Source organism: Bufo gargarizans, chromosome 2 (assembly GCF_014858855.1).
Source record: "Bufo gargarizans isolate SCDJY-AF-19 chromosome 2, ASM1485885v1, whole genome shotgun sequence".
Taxonomy (NCBI): Eukaryota; Metazoa; Chordata; class Amphibia; order Anura; family Bufonidae; genus Bufo; species Bufo gargarizans.
Genome location: NC_058081.1, coordinates 497,813,710 through 497,837,224, shown reverse-complemented (window position 1 = coordinate 497,837,224; position 23,515 = coordinate 497,813,710). Strand labels below are relative to the sequence as shown.

General features: G+C 44.1%; 1 protein-coding gene across 1 annotated transcript in view; it reads left to right on the top strand.

Annotated features, from left to right (window-relative positions):
• The window catches only part of WDR91 (WD repeat domain 91), a 52,494-nt gene that overhangs the window by 9,079 nt on the left and 19,900 nt on the right, over window positions 1–23,515 (top strand). Inside the window, exons 3-6 of the mRNA XM_044281217.1 lie at window positions 13,346–13,525; window positions 16,434–16,641; window positions 20,140–20,222; window positions 21,544–21,662. Coding sequence (XP_044137152.1) covers window positions 13,346–13,525; window positions 16,434–16,641; window positions 20,140–20,222; window positions 21,544–21,662 — 590 coding nt within the window. The remainder of the gene's footprint in view (window positions 1–13,345; window positions 13,526–16,433; window positions 16,642–20,139; window positions 20,223–21,543; window positions 21,663–23,515) is intronic.

Sequence of the window (23,515 nt, the reverse complement as noted above, 5' to 3'; positions counted from 1 at the left end):
TTCTTAGGGAAAGTGCTTGGATGTTTTGGTTTTGGTCTTTCTAGTGGTTTAAAAGGTTGAATGTGCATGTTAATTGAGTAGTGACGGGTGGTTGTATTGGGTGCGGTAGTTGATGATTAGTGGTACTTGATGATTTAATAGTGGTACTTGCTGATTTAATAGTTGGCGTGTTCAAGTGCTTCGTTGAGTCCAAATGGGGTAAGGGTATTGAGTTTAAAAATCCAGAACATTTCTTTTCTACAGAGTTGTTGATAGGAAGTGGTTTGTTCTAGGGGGATAACTTTTAGATCGAGGGGGTTGCCTTCGTGTACTAGTGTAAAGTGGCGTGAAACGCTGTGTGTCGTGATTTTCCTCTTTATGTTTGATCTGTGTTCATTCATTCGTTCTCTCAGGGTTTGTGTCGTGCGGCCAACGTAATAGATGTTGCAGGGGCATTGGAGTAGGTAGATGACATTTCTACTGGCACAGGTCATTTGTTGTAGGAATACGATCTTGTTTATGGGGTGTGGGATGTCTATTTCCCTGTTTGCTGTTTTGATCATTTTGCAGCATTTGCATTTTTTTACGCCGCATTTTGAGGAACCCTTGAATTCTGATGTTTGTTTGTAGATTTTTGTTTGTTTCGTCGTTTTTTGGTTGTGTTTGTTTGGGCATGATGGGGCTAGGATGTTTTTAAGGGTTTTTGCTCTTCGAAAGGTGAGTTTTGGTGTTTTAGGGATTTCTTTACCTAAAATGGGGTCTTTAAGTAGTACTGACCAATGTTTTGTTAAGATCTGTCTGATTGTCTGATGGTTTTTGTTATACCTTGTGATTAGTCCTGGTATGAAGGGGGTTTCTTTATTTGCTTTTTTTCTTGGCTGAAGGCTTTCTTTCTGATCTATTTGGAAGATTTTCTTTTTCGAATTTTTTATGAGTTGTGGGGGGTAATTTTTTTGCAGGAATCTTTGGCTAAGGGTTTCTATTTGTGTTTTCATGGTATCTGTGTTTGTGCAGTTGCGTCTTATTCTTTTCATCTGGCTGAAGGGTATATTGGTTTTCCATTTATGGTAGTGGCAACTGTTGAAATCAAGGAAGCTGTTGGCGTCTACATTTTTAAAATGTGTGCTGGTAAGGATAGTGTTGTTTTGGCTATTGAGGTGAAGGTCTAGGAAAACTGCGTTGGTTGGATCTGATTCGAGTGTGAGTTTGATGTTCCAATTGTTTTGGTTGAGGGTCTGTACAAATGTTTTGAGGTCGTTATTATTTCCTTGCCAGATGAAAATGATATCATCAATGTACCTCTTGTAGAATTTGATGTTGGGGTGTTTGAGTAGGCCGTGTTGGTCCTCGAAGGCCCCCATGAATAGATTTGCATATGAGGGTGCGAATTTGGTACCCATGGCTGTACCTTTGGTTTGGATGTAGAAATTGTCTTTGTATGTAAAATAGTTATGGTTAAGTATGAATTCTATGGATTTCGAAATGAATTCTTTTTGGGTTGGTGTCATGATTGTATCATTGTCTAAATATCTATTTGTAGCGTTAAGACCTAGTGAATGTATGATGTTACTGTATAGTGATGTTACATCGAGTGTGGCCCAGATGTAGTTGTCTTGCCACTTGACTTCCTCTAGGCTCTGAATGAGGTGTGCCGAGTCTCTAAGGTAGGATGGAAGCATGATGACGTATCTCTGAAGTATGCCATCGATGTATTCTGACAGGTTCGAGGTGAGGGAATCTATGCCCGAGATGATTGGTCTACCCGGTGGGTCTGATAGGGATTTGTGGATTTTGGGGAGGTAATAAAATCGGGCAGTAGCTGGATGGAACACTTTGAGATATTTTTGTTCTTTTTTGTTCAGGATTCCTTGCGATGTGCCGTAATCTATTAGGTCGTGAAGTTGGGTTTTATATTCTTTAGTGGGGTCGTCAGTGATCTGTTTATAGTAGTTAGTATCTGATAAAATTCTTTGGGCCTCTTTCTCGTATTGGTCTGTGCTGAGGATCACTATTCCCCCTCCTTTATCTGCACTTTTTATGACGATGTTAGGGTTGTCTTTTAGGTTCTTTAGGGCTTTTTTCTGGTCATTGGTGAGGTTATCCGCTTTTTTTGTTATTATTGGTTTCGAGATGTCTGATCTTGTGGGGTCTTTACCTTTATGTTGGGGGGTGTGTGGTGAGTGAGAATGCATGTTTGAGGTCATCTAGAACCATGTTATAATAGCTTTCTAGATGTGGGCCCCGGCTTTCTAGGGGATAGTAGCTGGATTTATTTTTTAGTGGTGGTTTGATAGTGATGGTCGGTTCTAGTGTTTGTGTCTCATTATATATTGTGTTTGGTGCTGTTGATGTGGAGGCGATTGCGTCGTTTGGACTATCGTTAGTTGGACTTCTGGTCGTGTTAGTTATGTGATTTTTAATACTAAAATGGCGTTGCAAGGTAAGTCTTCTAATGAATTGGTTAAGATCTACGAAAAGTTCGAAGAGGTCTGGTTTGTTGGTGGGGCAAAATGATAGGCCTTTACTTAGGAGCTCTATTTCTGTTTCGTTTAAGTTATATCCCGAGATGTTGAAAATACCCTTTTCTCTTAGTGTGTCAGAAACTGATTTTACCGTGATTGGGTTTTTGGTCTGTGTTTTTTGTTTGTTTGCAGGTTGTTTCCTGCCACCTCTACATCCTCTGTGGCGGGGTTTGGTCTTTTTTTGGGGTTTGAGATGGGGCTGTAGAAGTTGGTAATTTTTAGTGGTTCCTGTGTTTTGGATTGGGTAGGTTGTGTTGGGCCTGGTGTGGAGATCAGTGTATTTAGAATTTGTGTGCTTGATAGGTTGAGGCGGGGAGGTGGTAATGTTAGGGAAGGAGACCCCCCTGTTGGTCCTGTCTTGTTGAGCGTGGATAGTTGCTCTAGGAGAGGACTTTCTGTTAGAGTGGGGGGTAGGTCTAAAAAATGTTGGTCTGGGCTTGGGTAGGATGAGCTGACTGAGTGTGTTGTGATGTTAAGTGGAGATAGTGGGTGTATTGAGTCATTGTCTATATCTGCTGATTCTTGGTTTTGGAGACTAAGAGGGGCGGTATTTGGCGAGCAATGTATAGCTGTGCATTTGGGTTGTGTGGTTTTTTCTATACAGTGTGGCTGGATGATGGATCCTTGTCTGTAGGATGCTTGAGGTGTGGTGTAAATTGATATATCTGGGTTGTATTCGTGTGGTGGGGTTAGGTTGTTTGGGGTGTTGAGTATGGGGAGATTTTTTTGTTGTTGTTGTTGTTGTTGTCGTGCTCTTCTGTTGATGAGGCTTGGGATAGTTGGAAATGGTTCGGGTGGGTCAGGCGGTCTATTGTATTTGTCCCACTTGGTATTTTGTGTTGGGTATTTTCTATCCCGTCCACTTACAGCCTCGGCATAGGTTTTTTGTTTCTCTTTCGTATCTGTATTGTAGTTGGATCTCGTGGGTTTGAGGTTCTGCCTAGTTGTTGGGGGGAAAAATTGTGAGGGGACTTTCTTTCTGGGGGGATATGGTGTGTAGGAGCTCTTTTGTGGTGTTTCCTTTCCCAGGTTCTTATTAGGTCGTTACTATAGTCTCTGAGAAGTTTGGTGCATTTGGACCGTACAAGGTTGTATTCGTATATTCTTAGGGGTTCTTTTTGGTAGTTTAGGGGTGGGCTTGTGTTGGGGTTGGTTCTGTTACATTTAAGGTGATAGTTCAGATTGGTAGCGAGGTTTATACTTGTGTTTCTCCGTTTGGCTATAAGGATCTTCATGAGCGATTGAGAGCAGTTGTCACTAATGTGTAGCCAGTCTGTGTTAAAAATGTGGTCATTGGGAAATGTGGGTTTGAGTGATAGTCTTAATCCTCTGGGGATGAGGTTAAGGGCCAGATAGATCCTTAGAAAAAAATGGTCTATTTCGTTATGGATGTAATTTTTTGTGTCGTTGAGGATGGTGTTGTGGGAGTGATTGTTCGTTTCTGTTGAGTGTTGGGTGGCTTGTGTGTTCCATGGGTTCGTCTCTAGATTTCTGATAGTTTTGAAGTCATTTTGGGTTAGTAGTAGGGATACTTCTTTTTTGATTCTTGGTATGATGTTTCGGATGTCGTCTCTTAGGTAGCTCCATCCCGTGTCAGCCTCTTTTCCTCTGGTCGTTGGGGGTTGTGTCCTCAAACGATCCATAGTGGGTATAAGAGAGAGAGAGAGAGAAAGTGTGAGGGTCAGACCGATCTGTTGGAAAGGGGTTCCACTAGATCTGAAAGACTTGAGGCGCCTCGGGTTTATAGGAGCGGAAATGGAGAGAAGGTTGGGTGTTGAATACTAAAGGCTGCTCCGGGTATAGTCAGGTCGACAAGATGTCTGCCTGTAGAGAATACAGTAGTGAGCCAAGTAAGGGGACTGGTGGGTAGAGATACCCTTCAGATCTCGCCTATTTGGAATATACCCTTTTGAGCGCCAATAGTGGTTGATTGTTACTGATTGGTATTTGGGCTTTGTGTTGGTATGAGGAGCAAGTTTTTTTGGATGTAGGGGTGTGTATATATGTCTCGAGCTGTGAGATAAAAGCACATATATGTTTATGCATATATAAACGCGTATAAAAATCTGCAAAAAAGGTCAAAAGATTGTATCTATATAAAAGTCTAAAACATTTTCACATGGGTAGGATTACTGCAAACTGTCTCAGGTGCCTAAGAGACTGTGCTCTGCAGCATCGTGCTGAAAACCACTGACTAGACCGGACGTTACGATGCGCTCCAGCGTGGAACGCACCTACTTCCGGTCATGCGCAAAAGCGCAGCCGGTTACCCTTACTTTCGGCCGATCGCACGGATAGGCTGAAAAATGCCTTCTCCCACACATGGGCGGTCCCCCAAAGATATTTTGGCGCCACTTTTCGTCTTTTGGCGCCCTTTTGCCAATTAGGGGCCATTTTAACAAACAATTAAACAAGACATTGAGGGTATATATACCCAGGAATATAGACATGGACAATATTGCTCCTGATGAAGGGACGTGCCTGTCCCGAAACGCGTTGAGCCGGATTTACTTACATATGCAAATAAAGACCTTTGAAGAGAAGCACCCGTGTGATTTGCTGCCTTCATCCGTTAATACTCTAGAAGCGATCCAGGCTGGGGGGGTACTTGGTTTACAGGTGTTTTATGCTTATCCTGGTAAACCGCCCCCCTCGTGAAGTGAGTAACTGAACCCACGTTACTACATTATTTTTAAAAATATTTTGAAAAATATTATTTTTTATTTTATTTAATTTTATTTTTATATTATATATATGTTATTTTAAATATATGTATAATGGTACCCTTGGACACAGATTTTTAACCCATTGATTTACGTACTGTACCATACCATACAGCGCACGATGCTGCAGAGCACAGTCTCTTAGGCACCTGAGACAGTTTGCAGTAATCCTACCCATGTGAAAATGTTTTAGACTTTTATATAGATACAATCTTTTGACCTTTTTTGCAGATTTTTATACGCGTTTATATATGCATAAACATATATGTGCTTTTATCTCACAGCTCGAGACATATATACACACCCCTACATCCAAAAAAACTTGCTCCTCATACCAATCAGTAACAATCAACCACTATTGGCGCTCAAAAGGGTATATTCCAAATAGGCGAGATCTGAAGGGTATCTCTACCCACCAGTCCCCTTACTTGGCTCACTACTGTATTTTACATATACCCATGCTGGGTGAGAAAAATATCTTGGTCAAATGCCAACTTTGTATAAAAAAATGGGAAAAGTTGTCTTTTGCCAAGATATTTCTCTCACCCAGCATGGGTATATGTAAAATGACACCCCAAAACACATTCCCCAACTTCTCCTGAGTACGGCGATACCAGATGTGTGACACTTTTTTGATGCCAAGGTGGGCAAAGGGGCACATATTCCAAAGTGCACCTTTCGGATTTCACCGGTCATTTTTTTACAGATTTTGATTGCAAAGTACTTCTCACACATATGGGCCCCTAAATTGCCAGGGCAGTATAACTACGCCACAAGTGACCCCATTTTGGAAAGAAGACACCCCAAGGTATTCCGTGAGGGGCATGGCGAGTTCCTAGAATTTTTTATTTTTTGTCGCAAGTTAGTGGAATATGAGACTTTGTAAGGAAAAAAGAGAAAAAAAAAAAAAAATCATCATTTTCCGCTAACTTGTGACAAAAAATAAAAAATTCTAGGAACTCGCCATGCCCCTCACGGAATACCTTGGGGTGTCTTCTTTCCAAAATGGGGTCACTTGTGGCGTAGTTATACTGCCCTGGCAATTTAGGGGCCCAAATGTGTGAGAAGTACCTTGCAATCAAAATGTGTAAAAAATGGCCTGCAAAATCTGAAAGGTGCACTTTGGAATATGTGCCCCTTTGCCCACCTTGGCAGCAAAAAAGTGTGACACATCTGGTATCGCCGTACTCAGGAGAAGTTGGGGAATGTGTTTTGGGGTGTCATTTTACATATACCCATGCTGGGTGAGAGAAATATCTTGGCAAAAAACAACTTTTCCCATTTTTTTATACAAAGTTGGCATTTGACCAAGATATTTTTCTCACCCAGCATGGGTATATGTAAAATGACACCCCAAAACACATTCCCCAACTTCTCCTGAGTACGGCGATACCAGATGTGTCACACTTTTTTGCTGCCAAGGTGGGCAAAGGGGCACATATTCCAAAGTGCACCTTTTGGATTTCACCGGTCATTTTTTACACATTTTGATTGCAAAGTTCTTCTCACACATTTGGGCCCCTAAATTGCCAGGGCAGTATAACTACCCCACAAGTGACCCCATTTTGGAAAGAAGACACCCCAAGGTATTCCGTGAGGGGCATGGCAAGTTTTTAGAATTTTTTATTTTTTGTCGCAAGTTAGTGGAATATGAGACTTTGTAAGAAAAAATAAAAAAAATAAAATCATCATCATTTTCCGCTAACTTGTGACAAAAAATAAAAAGTTCTATGAACTCACTATGCCCATCAGCGAATACCTTAGGGTGTCTACTTTCCGAAATGGGGTCATTTGTGGGGGTTTTCTACTGTCTGGGCATTGTAGAACCTCAGGAAACATGGCAGGTGCTCAGAAAGTCAGAGCTGTTTCAAAAAGCGGAAATTCACATTTTTGTACCATAGTTTGTAAATGCTATAACTTTTACCCAAACCATTTTTTTTTTGCCCAAACATTTTTTTTTTATCAAAGACATGTAGAACAATAAATTTGGCGAAAAATGTATATATGGATGTCGTTTTTTTTGCAAAATTTTACAGCTGAAAGTGAAAAATGTCATTTTTTTGCACAAAAATCGTTACATTTTGATTAATAACAAAAAAAGTAAAAATGTCAGCAGCAATAAAATACCACCAAATGAAAGCTCTATTAGTGAGAAGAAAAGGAGGTAAAATTCATTTGGGTGGTAAGTTGCATGACCGAGCGATAAACGGTGAAAGTAGTGTAGTGCCGAAGTGTAAAAAGTGCTCTGGTCATGAAGGGGGTTTCACCTAGCGGGGCTGAAGTGGTTAAGGGATTCTTGACTTGGGTGATACTTTTCTGTGCCGCTCTCCAGTCTCTTCACCTCGGCCTATATGCTGTAATTATGTGATCATTATTTCTCATCCGTATCATTGGGGGACACAGGCTTGACCATGGGTATAGTTGTTGCCACTAGGAGGTGGACACTAAGCACAAAGGTGTGAGCTCCTCTCCTTCAGCTATACCCTTCCTACAGGGACTAAGCTAAATCAGTTGTTAGCTTAGTATCTGTAGGAGACAGACCTCCCCTTGTTGCAGGTCTGCTGTTTTTTGTTTGTTTTCTCTTTATTTATTTTTTATTTTGTGCTAGTGGGAGTTTCAGGCAGTCCTAAAAGCTGCCTGCACTCCCACCCAGGAGACCAGGGGGTCCCCCAAGCCTGCTGCTCGTTCTCCAGAAGCAAAGGAGGACCAGAGATTCCTGAAAGTCTCTGTATCCCGCCAGCATTCGGATCACCACGGCCGTCCACCGCAAGTCCCCTTTGTTTCTGGTGTAGCGTCCCTCTCCCAGGGGCTGCACACCGAAAGTACAGTCGACAGAGGCTAGCAGGACCTGCACTGGTGGCTGGAGCCATTTTCGGGGCAGGGCATGAGTTCTCCCCGCTCCCACACCAGCAGCTGAGCTGAATCTGGACAATGGGTGCTGGTTCCCCCTACATTCGGATTTTAAATGCACCTGCGGCGGGACGCTGACAAGGCTCCTCTGGACATGCTGCGTGGAGGGACACAGGCTGGGTAAGCGCTGTTTTCCCCTTTCCTACATGGTTTAACCTACCCCCTTCATCCTCCTTCCTGTCACTGCAGGGTTGTCATTATGTCCGAGCCCAGACCCCAGGACCCGAAGCAGGCGGTCACTTCTGTGCGCCATTTTGCTTGTGTGTTGTGTCGCGCAAAATTTCCATTCACTCAGTCAGATCCCTTCTGCTCTGCGTGTGCTGCTCCACCGTTAAGTGGCTTGACCCCGGACCCAATTGCCCCTGCTGCCGAGCCTATGGTAAAACCAGAGTGGGCACATACCCTGTCAAGGATGGTACAGGATGTCTCCAATACCAACAAAGCTATTGTGGAGATATTGTGGCGTTTGTCGGCAAGGCAGTCCTTTGACCGCTCCGACTCTGGTCTTCATGGGGCTGATGCCCATCGCGGCCGTCCCGCAAAACGGGCCAGAACATCCTCCCCCAAAAGGGTGTCTCCCGTTTCCTCGGCCTCTCCTCCTCTTACTAGAGTCTCACTCTGACGTGTCCTTTTATGGAAGAGGCATGTTCTGAGGAGAGGGTGTCAGATGAGGATGGTGTCTCTCCTAGAGGGTCAGTCATCCAATGGTGGACAATCTTATTACAGCGGTTATCGAGATGTTGCAGGTTGAGGACACCGCACCTCTATCGGCCAGCTCTGGTTTTTCCTTTAGAAGGTCCTGTCGCTCGCATAAGTGTTTCCCAAACCACCAGGATTTTGATTCCTCATTTTCTGATAGACGTTTTTCTTTGCCAAAACGCTGAAAAACGTCCTTTATCCATTTCCGGAGGATTTGACTAAGTAATGGTCGTTCTCACCTATAGTGGACCGGCCAGTTTCCCGCCATTCGCTAAACATACTACCTTGCCAATCGAGGATGGGGCTTCTTTCTGATATCAGGGATAAGAAACTGGAAGCGTTTGCAAAATCTTCCTTTGAAGCAGTGGGCACAGCACTGCAGCTGGCGTTTGCCTCTACTTGGGTGAGCAAGGGAAGTGGGTGAATAATTTGCGTCAGGGTCTGACCTTGGGAGTCCCCTTGGGGGAACTTGCAGATATGGCCCTGCAGCTCTTGCATACCAGTGCATATATTTGTGAAGCATCTTTGGACGCGGCCAGGCTAATGGCCCGCTCATCCGCCCCCAATAGGTGGCTATTCGCCGTACCTTATGGCTCTCCTGCTAGGCGGCAGATATTTCAAAGCGGACCCAGACGAACCTCCCCTTTACCGGCTGCAGACTTTTTGGTAAGCGCCTGGATGAGATCATTTCGGACGCTACAGGTGGTAAGAGTGCTCATTTACCACAGAACAGGGGGCAGTTTAAAAGGTCAAAAAAGCAGAAGCCTCTTTTTTTCGCCCCTTTCTGAGTTTTTCCAGCCCCAAGAGGTCGGCCCCGGATCAGAACCGCAAGCCTTCTTTCAAGCCTCACCTTTCCTGGTGTCCCAGTCAACAAGGCTCCAAGTCCTATAAACCCAAGACCTCCGCTGCATGACAGACTGCTTCCGGCGCCCTCCGATCAGGTGGCTGGCTTTATTTGTTTTGGCATGTCTGGCTGGCTCACGTCTCAGATGCTTGGGTGAGAGAGGTCATTGCAGAGGGCTACAAGCTGGAATTCAAGTCCAATGTTGGGAAATTCCTCCATTCAAGGAGTATGGTCACGCGAGGAACGCTCCCTCCCAATCAACGTTCTGTAGTTGAGAGCGATTCGTCTCTCTGCGGCATTGGACCGACCATCTCAGTTGACGTCCGGGTTCAGTCCGACAACTTCACGGCGTTGGCGTACCTCAATCTCTGTGCAATCAACACTAACAGGCCCTATCTAGGTATAGGTATAATAGCTATATTCATGCAGAAAAAGCCTAGATAGCTAAACACCTAACTTGACCCAGATACTTGTAGCTTAATAAAATATAGCTTTTAATTGGCATCATTAAAACTGGTTTGTGAGCCAAAAAAAAGGGTTAAAAATAAACTGTTCCCTGTCTCTGATGCCTAATGTGTGCGTGTTTTGTTTCCACTGGCAGGGATGTGCACTGTCCCTGCTGTGATACCACACTTGTTGCCAGTTACTCCACTGGCTCCTAATATCTGAAACTACTGCATAGATTCTGGTACTGATCTTGTACTTTTAGTTGATATTTTATCTATTCTAATAGTTAGGCACAAATTGACAATGGACAGAAACCTAAAACCTAGCGACTGCCCCAACATGTTTTCCCAGCTAAACTGGCTTCATCAGGGATATTGGGCAGCAATACTGGGTAACAAGTGTGGTATCACAGCTGGGAGAGTGCACATCCCTGCCAGTGGAAACAAAGCATTAGGTATAGACAGGGAACAGTTTATTTTTATCCCTTTTTTTTTTTTTTTTTTGGCTCACAAACCAGTTTTAATGATGACAAATAAAAGCTATATTTTATTGAGATACAAGTATCTGGGTCAAGTTAGGTATTTAGCCATCTAGGCTTTTTCTGCATGTACCTCAATCACCAGGGCGGTGCCCGGCAGCCATGGCGGAGACGGCTCTGATTCTCAGCTGGGCGGAGTACCATGTTCCGCGCTGTTGGCAGTTCACATCCCTGGAATAGACAACTGGCTTGCCGACTTCCTCAGCCGGGGGGCGTCTGGATCCCGGCGAATGGGCTCTTTACCCACTGGTCTTTTGAGCCATCTGTGAGCTATGGGGTCGGCTGGATGTGGATCTCATGACCTCCCACTTAAACAACAAGGTCGAGGACTTCGTTGCGCGGTTCAGGGATCCCCTGGCCCTGGCGTGCGACGCGCTGGTGAGTCTGTGGAGTCGGTATATGTTTCCTTACGTTTTCCCGCCTCTTCCTCTCATACTGCGTCTCCTCCAGAAGATCAAGTCCAAAGGACTGCTCATCATTCTCGTGGCCCCAGATTGGCCACGCCGAGTGTGGCATGCATCTCTAGTCACCCTTCTCGCTGACGAACCCTGGCGTCTTTCTCTTCAGGAGGACCTCCTGTCGCAGGGGCTGATCTTCCACCCGAATTTAGGGTCGCTACATTTAACGGCATGGCTGTTGAAGCCGCCGTACTAAAGGCTCAGGGTTTCTCGGATGCTGTGGTCCAGACCATGATTCAGGCCAGAAAGCTGTCGTCTTCCCGAATCTACAACCGGACCTGGAAGTCCTACTTTAGTTGGTGCGAGCGGCATCAGCTGTCTCCCATTCAGTTCTCTTTGTCTTTCCTGCAGTTGGGCAAGGACTTGGGGCTGGCTCTCGGCTCCATCAAAGGGCAAGTTTCGGCTCTGTCTCCATTCTTTTTCAGCGGAATTTGGCTTCCCTCACTGCTTTTCTGGAAGCTGCGCCCCCTTTTCATGCTCCGTTAAATCCTTGGGATCTTAATCTAGTGCTCAGCGCTCTTCAGTTTTCACTATTTGAACCTTTTGCAGCAGGTGTCTCTTCGCTTCCTGTCTTATAAGGTGGCATTTTTGGCGGCAATCACTTCCATCGGTAGGGTTTCGGACTCTGTCATGTTGGTTGCCTTTTCTGATCCTCCATCAGGATTAAGTAGTCCTTCGTCATGTTCAGTCCTCCTTCCGAAGGTGGTGTTGGCATTCCATCTAAATGGGGAGATTATTCTACCTTCATGTTCTCCGGACCCATGTCATCCTCGGGAGCAGTTGCTCCACACTCTGGATTTGGTACAGGCTGTTCGCGTCTATCTGTCCCAGACATCATCTTTCCGACAGACGGATTCCCTGTTTGTGATTCCAGAGGGGCCAAGACGAGGGCTGGCGGCGTCGAAGACTTCCATTTCCCGATGGCTTCATTTGGCCACTGTGGAAGTGTTAATGACCGGGCCCCACTCCTCCGGGTGACTGCTCATTCTGCTCGGGCAGTGGGGGCCTCTTGGGCGGTGTATCGCGAGGCTTCGGCCCTTCAGGTATGCAAGGCGGCGACCTGGTCGTCTTTGCGCACCTTTTCCAAGTTTTATAGAGTGCACATCTTTGCGTCGCGTTTTGCAGATGGCGGTTCTCTGATTGGCAGGAGGGTTTCTTGTTATGCCCACCCTTGGGGACTGCTCTGTTACGGTCAAGCCTGTGTCCCCCAATGATACAGATGAGAAAACTAGATTTTTGTACTTACCATAAAATCTGTTTCTCTTCCGTTGATTGGGGACACAGCTCCCACCCATTCTCTTGTTTACGGGCCTTTACTGGCCTGTGTGGTTCTGGATTTGTACTTAGTGTGGTTTTTGTATTGCTTCTCCTACTGCTTTTGCACTAACTGATTTAGCTTAGTCCCTGTAGGAAGGGTATAGCTGAAGGGGAGGAGCTCACACCTTTTGTGCTTAGTGTCCACCTCCTAGTGGAAACAGCTATACCCATGGTCAAGTTTGTGTCCCCCCAATGAACGGAATAGAAACAGATTTTACAGTAAGTACAAAAATGCCAAGTGTGTGTGTGTGTGTATATATATATCTAGATCATTATTTTTTTTCGGATTTACTGTAAAGGGCCCTATGCACACCACTATTTGCTGTCTATAAACTGCGGGACTGCAAAGCATGAATTATTTTTTTTTAATGTGGAAAAAATATACATTTATGTGCATGGGACCTAGAATGTAGACTGCATAAGGCAAATGTGCCAAATGTATTACTGTGGCTGAGAAGGGATGATGAATTTGGTGCAGAGCTGGACACTTCCATCTAACTCTATACCACCGATTGGCTTACTTTCCATCAGACTTTTTGGCCAAAACAATCTTAAGCCACACCCCTTTCTTGATAAGCCACACCTCCGTGGGTGAACAATCACGGTGGATTATTCTTACTTGCTTCATAAATATTTCTAAAATGAGATGTATCTCTGCATGACTGTTTAGGTTTCTAGGGAAGCTAGGTGGCACCCAATATCGCTGCCTTTTCAGCTCCCACAGGGTGATTACCCAGTTTTACCAAACTTTTAAGTGATAATTCTGTCCTGTTCCGTAGATCATTGTATAAGTAGACAGATTTACCATCAGAGATCAGGGAAAGTTGACCATATTTGTTGTTGTTGTCCAGTTTTCCGCTTTAGAGTTTTTAGGTTTTTAATCACTAATCCTAATTGTATTTTTAAAGGTGGATCGGATTGTGGAGCAGTTACTGCATTTTATTCAGAATTATGACCTGAACGGGCTGCTGGATTACTGGGGTTACCTAGAGCGGCGACTCTTCAGCAGGCTGGAAGATGTCTATCGTCCGACCGTCCACAAGCTGAAAACCAGTCTGTTCCGATATTATCTGGTCTGCACAATACAAGTACGTGTGTCTTAATCGTGATGCCCATGAAAAATACAAAGACCATACAAAACAATTCCAATGGCTCTACGTGCCCAGGTGCCGGATTATTGGATATTCTGATCTATTGGAAGTTCAAATGCCCTTTGTATTTGATTACAAAAGGCATTTGCTAAAAAAAAATCTTGCTAAATAGTGCCTGCGCCTTATAGTTCACAATCTGGCTCCAGACCTCTCTGACTGCTTCCTTAAAAGGTAAACTAGGTTTTGCTAAAACTTCTGATATGTCATAGAGACATATCAAAAGTTTTGATCAGTGGGGCTTTGAGGGCCGAGACCCCCTTGATCCCTGGAATGAGGGGAGATAAGCGCTTGCATATCATGCTCTCTCCCCTTGCTGCAGAGCATGAAATCAAGATGTGCCCATAGAGCTTGATACACGCACACTTCTTTCTCCTCATTCTAGTGATCTGCGGGGGTCTCAGTGCTCAGACCCACACCATCAAAACTTTTCATGTTTCTCTATGACATATCAAAAGTTTTACCAAAACTCATTGACCCTTTAATGATCCGGTAGAGCGCTCATCCGAGAGAGAGCTGAGCGTCTGATTCTTCCCTTCCTGACACTGTTCTGTGTGATCTGTTAAGTCAGGAGAAGAGGCTCATTCAATACATGGAGGGGGACGGTTAGGAACACTGTCCTCTCCATCTTGAAGGTCTCCACATTGCAGTAAAGGAGAAAGAAACTCAGATGAAGCTGCAGTTGAAGGACCTTTCATGGTGTCACAAGTGAGAGGAGCCAAACCAGGAAGACAGTACAGTACATGCACCATTGCGGTTTGTTACAGTGGTCACACTAAGGTTTACAGGAGCTGAAAAAAACGATTAACGCCTCTATGCTAAACCCCAAAGTTAGTGTCCTTGACCACACCACTTTATTAAACCACCAGGGAAGGTTTAAAAGGCATCAGCAGATTTGTACCTATGACACTGGCTGACCTGGTACATGTGCGCTTGGCAGATGAAGGCATCTGTGTTGCTCCCATGTTCATATGTGTCTGCACTGCTGTGACTGACAGCGCTTATGCAGAGTTTTTGGCAAAGCCAGCCATACTGCCTGGCTCTCAGTCACGGCGAAGGGGCAGGGAAGGGGGAGCGGTTACCTCGACTTGAAGCGAGGAGGCCGCTGCCCCCTTGACTTCAAGCATGACTAGAAAATAGCGCGGGCAGGGATAAAATAACTTTTTCAGAGCTTTTACAACATCTGACTGCTGAACAAAAATGAACATTAGAAACACACTGTGGGCTACTCTCAGGTACTGCTGGCGGCTTGGGATGGTTTTTGGAGGTGACAGGTTCCCTTTTAAAAAGGGTTGTCTCACTTCAACAAATAGCATTTATCATGTGGAGAAAGTGAATACAAGGCAGTTACTAATGTAATGTGATTGTCCATATTGCCTCCTTTGCTGGCTGGATTCATTTTTCCATCATATTATACATTTCCATGGTTATGACCACCTTTCAATCTGCCGGTGATGGTCGTGCTTGCACACTATAGGAAAAAGCACCAGCCTATGTGCGCTCCCACGGTCCCAGCCACCAGAGAGGCCAGTGTTTTTTTTTCCTATAGTGTGTAAGCACGACCACCACTGATGGATTGCAGGGTGGTCTGTAACCATGGAAATGAGCAGTATATTATGTGATGGGAAAATGAATCCAGCCAGCAAAAGAAGCAATGTGGACAATCGCAATACATTAGTAAGTGCCTTGTAGTAACTTTCTCTACATGATAAACGCCACTTACTGAAGTGAGACAACCCCTTTAAGGAATTGCTGTTTATGCAGTTCCGTATATATTCAGGACAGTCAGGGTAAACCTGAGATAATTGTGCCTAAGGCTACTTTCACACTAGCGTTCGGGCGGATCCGTTCATGAACGGATCCGCTCATAATAATGCAGACGGAGGCTCCGTTCAGAACGGATCCGTCTGCATTATTTTTAGCATAGAACAGCTAAGTGTGAAAATAGCCTAGTACGGATCCGTCCAGACTTTCAATGTAAAGTCAATGGGGGACGGATCCGCCTGAAGATTGAGCCACTATTGTGGCATCTTCAAACGGATCCGTCCCCATTGACTTACATTGTAAGTCTAGACGGATCCGCACGCCTCCGCACGGCCAGGCGGACACCCGAACGCTGCAAGCAGCGTTCAGCTGTCCGCCTGTCCGTGCGGAGGCGAGCGGCAGCGGAGGCTGAACGCCGCCAGACTGATGCAGTCTGAGCGGATCCGCCTCCATTCAGACTGCATCAGGGCTGGACGGCTGCGTTCGGGTCCGCTCGTGAGCTCCTTCAAACGGAGCTCACGAGCGGACCAGCGAACGCTAGTGTGAAAGCAGCCTTATCCTGTTACTTTATCATTGAACTGCTTCTCTGAGATAAAATAAAGAGAGGGGATGTGATAAAATGAGAAGATAGCTTTACCTGTTAGGTCTCCCTGCAGGCTTTGTTTCTTTCTCTGCAGTAGTCAGTCATGTGCCTGTACACCCATTTGACCACTGCAGGCAAATACTGGTCTCAGCAGTGTATGGCTCAGGACCGCTGAGACCAGTGATGGACTTCAGCAGTCACCGCAGCCAAATATAAAGCTTGACGAAGTGCGCTGGAATTGTAGGGAAATATGTAAGTTTGCTCTCTCTTGGTATTTTATGACATTCCCAACCTTTGGCCAAGTTGTTCATTATCTCAGAAAACCCCTTTTCTAATGATATTTTATTGTAGGCCTGTAAATCAAGTTTTTTCCATTTTGGACCAGACTGCAGTGTCACCTGTTTGGCCAGTAGATGTCAGCACTTGTACATACTATTATACTTTCTATAGCCATTGTTTTGATTGTAAGCTCATGTCACAAATCGATGCATTGTATTACAGAACAGCCGGATGGAGAAAGCACATGACTTCTTCCAGAAGCAGGCGCCAGAGCTGCAAAACCAGGCAGAATGGAAGGAGTGGTTTGCTCTTCCTTTCCTTCCTGCGCCTGATGTCAACCCAACCTTCTCAACGTACTTCTCCCGGCAGTGGGCAGACACCTTCACAGTGTCCCTGCACAACTTCCTCAGCGTCCTCTTCCAGTGTATGCATATCCTTTCTGGGAACTGCAGACTATAGGGTGGAGCACAGGTCCTGGAGCATTACTGTGTTGTTTTAAAGTAGTACTCCATAGACCTGCAATTACAATTTTGCATCAGATATGACATATCTCAGTATTCCCTGCTTGTTCATTGTCTGCACAGAGACGGCTCTGGTAATTTGCATCTGGGAAAGTGTCATTTTTACATCAGGCACTGTACAGTCATTTGTTTTTTAAGACAAATTAAAGGGGTTCTGCAGTTTGTTTAAACTGATGATCTATCCTCTGGATAGATCATCAGCATCTTATCGGTGGGGGTCTGACACTCGGGACCCCCGCCGATCAGCTGTTTGAGAAGCGCCGCGGCCTTCTCACTGTTTACTGCAGGCCCAGTGACGTCACGACTAGTATCACTGGCCTGGGCGGGGCTAAACTCCATTCAAGTGAACAGAGCTTAGCCCCGCCCAGGCCAGGTGATACTAGTCGTGACGTCACTGGGCCAGCGTCCTTCTCAAACAGCTGATCGGTCGGGGTCCTGGGTGTCGGACCCCCGCCAATCAGATGCTGATCTATCCAGAGGATAGATCATCAGTTTAAACAAACTGCAGAACCCCTTTAATTTTCCGCTTTCATCATGTGAACTCAGCTATGTCTCGCAACAAGCTTGCTGACTGTTTGCAATAACTACCAAGCAGCATGTTGCATGGGGACACATCACCACTGAGGCCAGTCATTGACTGCAGTAATGCAGGTGACCCCCTCTGTGTGGTAGTTAGCAGATGAGGACGAGAGGAACAGTGAAGAGAGCCAGGTGGCTGGAACAGATAAGAAGAAAACATAATTTAAAGGGAGTTATTCACCAGGAAATGCAGTGTTAAAAAAAAAAAAAGTCAAAATGCCTGGAGAAAAAGTAATTTTAATTTATATTCAAATGGGCAGGTACAGTCAGGTACATAAATATTGGGACATGGACACAATTCTAACATTTTTGGCTCTATACACCACCACAGTGGATTACAAACAAGATGTGCTTTACCTGCAGACTGTCAGCTTTAATTTGAGAGTATTTACACCCAAATCAGGTGAACGGTGTAGGAATTACAACAGTTTGCATATGTGCCTCCCACTTGTTAAAGTAATGGCCCTATTGGCTCCTCAGCTGTTCCATGGCCAGGTGTGTTATTCCCTCATTATCCCAATTACATTGAGCAGATAAAAGGTCCAGAGTTCATTTCAGGTGTGCTATTTGCATTTGGAATCTGTTGCTGTCAACTCTCAAGGTGAGATCCAAAGAGCTGTCACTATCAGTGAAGCAAGCCATCATTAGGCTGAAAAAACACAACAAACCCATCAGAGAGATAGCAAAAACATTAGGCGTTGCTAGAACAACTGATTGGAACATTCTTAAAAAGAAGGACCCGGAAGACCACGGAAAACAACTGTGGTGGATGACCGAATAATTATTTCCCTGGTGAAGAAAACACCCTTCACAACAGTTGGCCAGATCAAGAACACTCTGCAGGAGGTAGGTGCGGGTAGGTAGGGGGGGGAAGGTGACACAATAGACCATTTTGTTTGGTTCCTTAACAACTGGGAGGCACATATGCAAACTGTTGTAATTCCTACACCGTTCACCTAATTTGGATGTAAATGCCCTCAAATTAAAGCTGTCAGTCTGCAGTTAAAGCGCATCTTGTTTGTTTTATTTTAAATCCATTGTGGTGGTGTATAGAGCCAAAAATGTTAGAATTGTGTTGATGTCCCAATATTTATGGACCTGGCTGTAGGTGCTGCTCTGTGCACCCTTGCTCCTCCTGCTTCCTCTCCTTGATTGACAGGGACAGGTTATTGCATAGTCATCAAAGGAGGGGGTGACAGAGGAATCAGGAGGAGCAAGGGTGCACAGAGTGGCTTGGCCTGCCCCAGTGCACCTAAGTTCTAATTTGCATATAGATTAAAAGTACTTTTTCTCTAGAATGATGCAGTAAATTACTAAGTAAAAAGTACCATTACATTCTGCTTAGCTAGCCCTACAAGGCATTGTGCCTGGCGTAGGATGCGTTCACATGTAGTTTTTTTAGTGGCATTTATTTCTCTAAAACCACCAGTTTCCGATGTTAGCTGAAGACCAATGGGAAATATGAAAAGTAGGACACACAAGCGGTTTTTCCTCCTTGTACTTTTGTTCATTAGCTGGCGTTCTTTTGTCTTTCTTGCTTCTTTTTAAAAAAAAATGCAGCATGTTGTAGCTCTGGTGTTCTTTCTGGGGCTTTGCCATCAACTTCTCTGTCGGGGAAATATGCCATAAAGAAAGCACTAGCGGTAAGACACATTGGTGGACATTTATCAAAGCTGATGTAGAGGAAAACTGGCTTAGGCTACTTTCGCATTTGCGTTCAGAGCGGATCCATCTGAGATGGATCCGCTCATATAATGCAGACGATGGATCCGTTCAGAACGGATCCGTCTGCATTATATTGTAAAAAAAATTCTAAGTGTGAAAGTGACACTTTCACATTGAAAGTCAATAGGGGACGGATCCGTTTGAAAATTGAGCCATATTGTGTCAAATTCAAACGGATCCGCACCCATTGACTTACATTGTAAGTCTGGATGTATCCGTTTGCCTCCGCACGGCCAGGCGGACACCCGAACGCTGCAAGCAGCGTTCAGGTGTCCGCCTGCTGAGCGGAGGCCAAACGCTGCCAGACTGATTCATTCTGAGCGGATCCGCATCCACTCAGAATGCATTAGGGCTGGACGGATGCGTTCGGGGCCGCTTGTGAGAGCCTTTAAACGGAACTCGCAAGCGGAGCCCCGAACGCTAATGTGAAAGTAGCCTTAGTTGTCCATAGCAATCAATCAGATTCCAGTTGAATTTTCCAAAGGAGCTCTGAATGAAAGGTGAAATCTGATTGGCTGCTATTAGCAACTACGCCAGTTTTACGTTACACCAGTTTTGATAAATGTCCACCACTGTGTGGAAAACACTCCAGTAACAAACGCCTGTGCCCCAAAACATTTTTTTAGGGGTAAAAAAAACCACCCGGACCAAATTCATGCATGTAAGTACCCTAATACTGAATTTTCTCGGTGACTATTTTTAAAGGGATTGGCCCATCTAAGACATCGCTAGGATATGCCAAAAATGTCACATAGGAGCGGGTCCCAGAGGTGGGACCCGCTCCATCTCCAGAACAGATCCCCTGAAGTGAAGGAGAGCATACTGTGCATGCTCATTGTCCTCTGCATTCACTGCTGTGAGAGTTCCAATAGATGAATGAACGCCCAAGACTACTTTCATAGAAATGAATGGGTCCGCATCCTATCCGCAAAAAACAAAAAAACAAAAAAAACATGGAAAGGACACGGAAACAAAATACGTTTGTGTGCATGAGCCCTAACTAAAAATCAATAGTAAATCAAAGTGTATAAAATGTTACTCATAGAGTATAGAATGAAATAAATTGTTCAGAGATGGAAGTTTCCTTTAACTGTACCCTGCACCTGTTCCAACCATCCTCAACTTTGATGCTGAGTGTCAAAGAATATTCCACATACAGGAAGAGAATGAGGCTCTTAGACAGAAGGTTGGTACCAGTTGTGCAGTAAGCTTTGAAGTACACCTGATGTGCAGCATTTAGGGGGTCATTGATAAAACTGGTGTAATGTAGAACTGGCTTAGTTGCCCATAGCAATGAATCAGATTCCTCCTTTCATTTTCCAAAGCAGCTATCATAAATGAAAGGTGGAATCTGATTGGTTACTATGGGCAACTAAGCCAGTTCTACTTTACACCAGTTTGATAAATGACCCCCTTAGTCTATTGCTAATCATCTATGAGGTCAATCGCGGAGAGATCTTCAGCATGCTTGACATATGTCATGCTTTGCTCTGTTTTTGTCTGTTTAGAACTTCACATTTCATAGGTGATTTCCTTCTTTTTGCACCAGCCCGACCTTATTACTGGAGGATCTTTAGAACCATGACTGCTGACCCCTGCGTGTTAGAATTCATAATGCATTTTGGAATATGGCGCTTGCATTATCTATGCTGCAAAGTCGGAAAGATTGTACTGCTATCTGCATCACGACTCCTCAAAGGGATTGTCCTATAAGGACAACCACTGTATTTATGTCTAATTAGGGATCCCCACCCCTCTTTCAGCCATATACAGGGATTCCACTAAGGCCTCTTTCACACGAGCGTGACGGATTAGGTCCGGATGCGTTCAGGGTGCGTTCAGTGAAACTCACACCATTTTGCAAGCAAGTTCAGTCAGTTTTGTCTGCGATTGCGTTCAGTTGTTCAGTTTTTTCCGCGCGGGTGCAATGCGTTTTGATGCGTTTTTCACGCGCGTGATAAAAAACTCACCTCTATGGGGCCAGGGCTGCGTGAAAACCGCAGAATCTAGAACATGCTGCGATTTTCACGCAACGCAGAACTGATGCGTGAAAAACAACGCTCATGTACACAGCAGACCCATTGAAATGAATGGGTCAGGATTCAGTGCGGGTGCTATGCGTTCACATCACGCATTGCACCCGCGCGGAAAAATCGCCCGTGTGAAAAGGGCCTTACAAGCAGTAACTTTTTGTAGTGGACTCTGGCCATCTGCTCTGCGCCTCTCATATTAAATGTACTGGCTTTTACGAGACAACAGTTTAATAAAGAAATAAGTGACAACTGCTCTTAACTGCATTTTGTGATGACCAAGGTCGTAGCTGCTGGCTGCGTCACATGTAAAAATAAAGGGGAAATTTGATCCCCATTTGGAATTTGGTGCTCTACTGATTTGCATTATGATCTCAGATTTGAGTTTCAGGATAATGAGTCGGATGTTCTATCAATTACTATATTAGTACATCATTTAAGCGCAGTTTTTGTAACCTTTGCAACTCGGTTTCTCAGCTCTTTGCTCTGCAGGCTGAGACTCACCGGTTGAAAAAAGAAGGTGATGATGGCCCTATGGTTCACCACAAACTGCCACATTATGTCTCCAACATGGATCGGCTGGGAGACTCTGAGCTGTGAGTGAAAATAGGCAAATACCATTCCTCTGAAATATAATTACTGTAATACTGCCTCCTATGTACAAGAATATAACTATTGTAATACTGCCTCCTATGTACAAGAATATAACTACTATAATACTGTTCCTATGTACAAGAATATAACTACTATAATACTGCCCCCTATGTACAAGAATATAACCACTATAATACTGCTCCTATGTACAAGAATATAACTACTATAATACTGCCTCCTATGTACAAGAATATAACTACTATAATACTATTCCTATGTACAAGAATATAACTACTATAATACTGCCCCCTATGTACAAGAATATAACTACTATAATATTGTCCTCATAAGTTCAAGAATATACCTACTAGAATACTGACTCCCATGTACAATAATATGAAGCTTACTGCTCTCTATCTACAATAAGATAATTACTATCATACACTCTAGTAGCAGAATATAGTATAATACTGCCTCTCCTATGTAGGAGAATAGAAATAATATAACCCTACTGCCTATGTATAACTATAAATCAGTGAAATACTGCCCCTGTGTACAAGTTGAATCAGTTTTATTCTGCAATTGTGTCCAGTGTCTTAGTTTTTCCATTTGGATTGCATCAGTACATTAGTTATTCACACAACCATCAGTAAAAAAATAACTGCATCCTAATGCCATGTGTATGCTGTCAGTTGTTTTTTTTTGTTTTTGTTTTTAAACTAACCCATTGACTTGATTGGACCATTCCTGTGTGTAAAACGGATGAAGATAGAACATGCAGCAATTTTTCATGAGCGGACAGATGGTCAGTGAAAAATAGGTCAGGCTGGCAATTTGCATCTCGATGGAAAACTCAGGGTACTTTCACACTTGCGTTGTTTGATTCCGGCAGGCAGTTCCGTTGCCTGAACTGACTGCCTGATCAGGCAAACTGTATGCAAACGGATGTCATTTTTTCTGACTGATCAGGCATTTTTCTGACTGATCAGGATCCTGATCAGTCAGAAAAATGCCTGATCAGTCAGAAAAATGCCTGATCAGTCAGAAAAATGCATTGCAATACCGGATCCGTTTTTCCGGTGTCATCAGGCAAAACGGATCCGTTTTTTTTTTTTTTTTTTCATTTTTAAAGGTCTGCGCATGCGCAGACCGGAATGACGGATCCGGCATTCCGGTATTTTGAATGCCTGATCCGGCACTAATGCATTCCTATGGAAAAAAATGCCTGATCAGGCATTCAGGCAAGTCTTCAGTTTTTTTCGCCGGAGATAAAACCGTAGCATGCTACGGTTTTCTCTTTTGCCTGATCAGTCAAAACAACTGAACTGAAGACATCCTGATGCAAACTGAACGGATTACTCTCCATTCAGAATGCATGGGGATATGCCTGATCAGTTATTTTCCGGTATAGAGCCCCTGTGACGGAACTCTATGCCGGAAAAGAAAAACGCAAGTGTGAAAGTACCCTCACTCATGTTAAATAAGCTTATCGTGCATTCAGAAATTCTTTAGATCCTTTCACTTTATTATTATTATTATTATTATTATTATTATATTTTATTTTTTTACATTTTGTTATGTTGTGGCCTTGGGCTAAAATAAAAAAACTAATTCAAGTTTCCCCCATCAATCTGCACTCAATACCCCATAATGAGAAAGTGAATACAACATTTTTGAAAAAATTTTAAAAGGGAAAAACAAACATTTGCCTGGACAGAAGTATTCAGACCCTTTTCTATGACACGTGAAATTTAGCTCTGGGGGCCTCCCATTTCTCTGGATAATCTTTGAGATGTTTTTTACCCCTTGATTGGAGTCCACTTTCAGTTGATTGGACATGCTGTGGAAAGACACA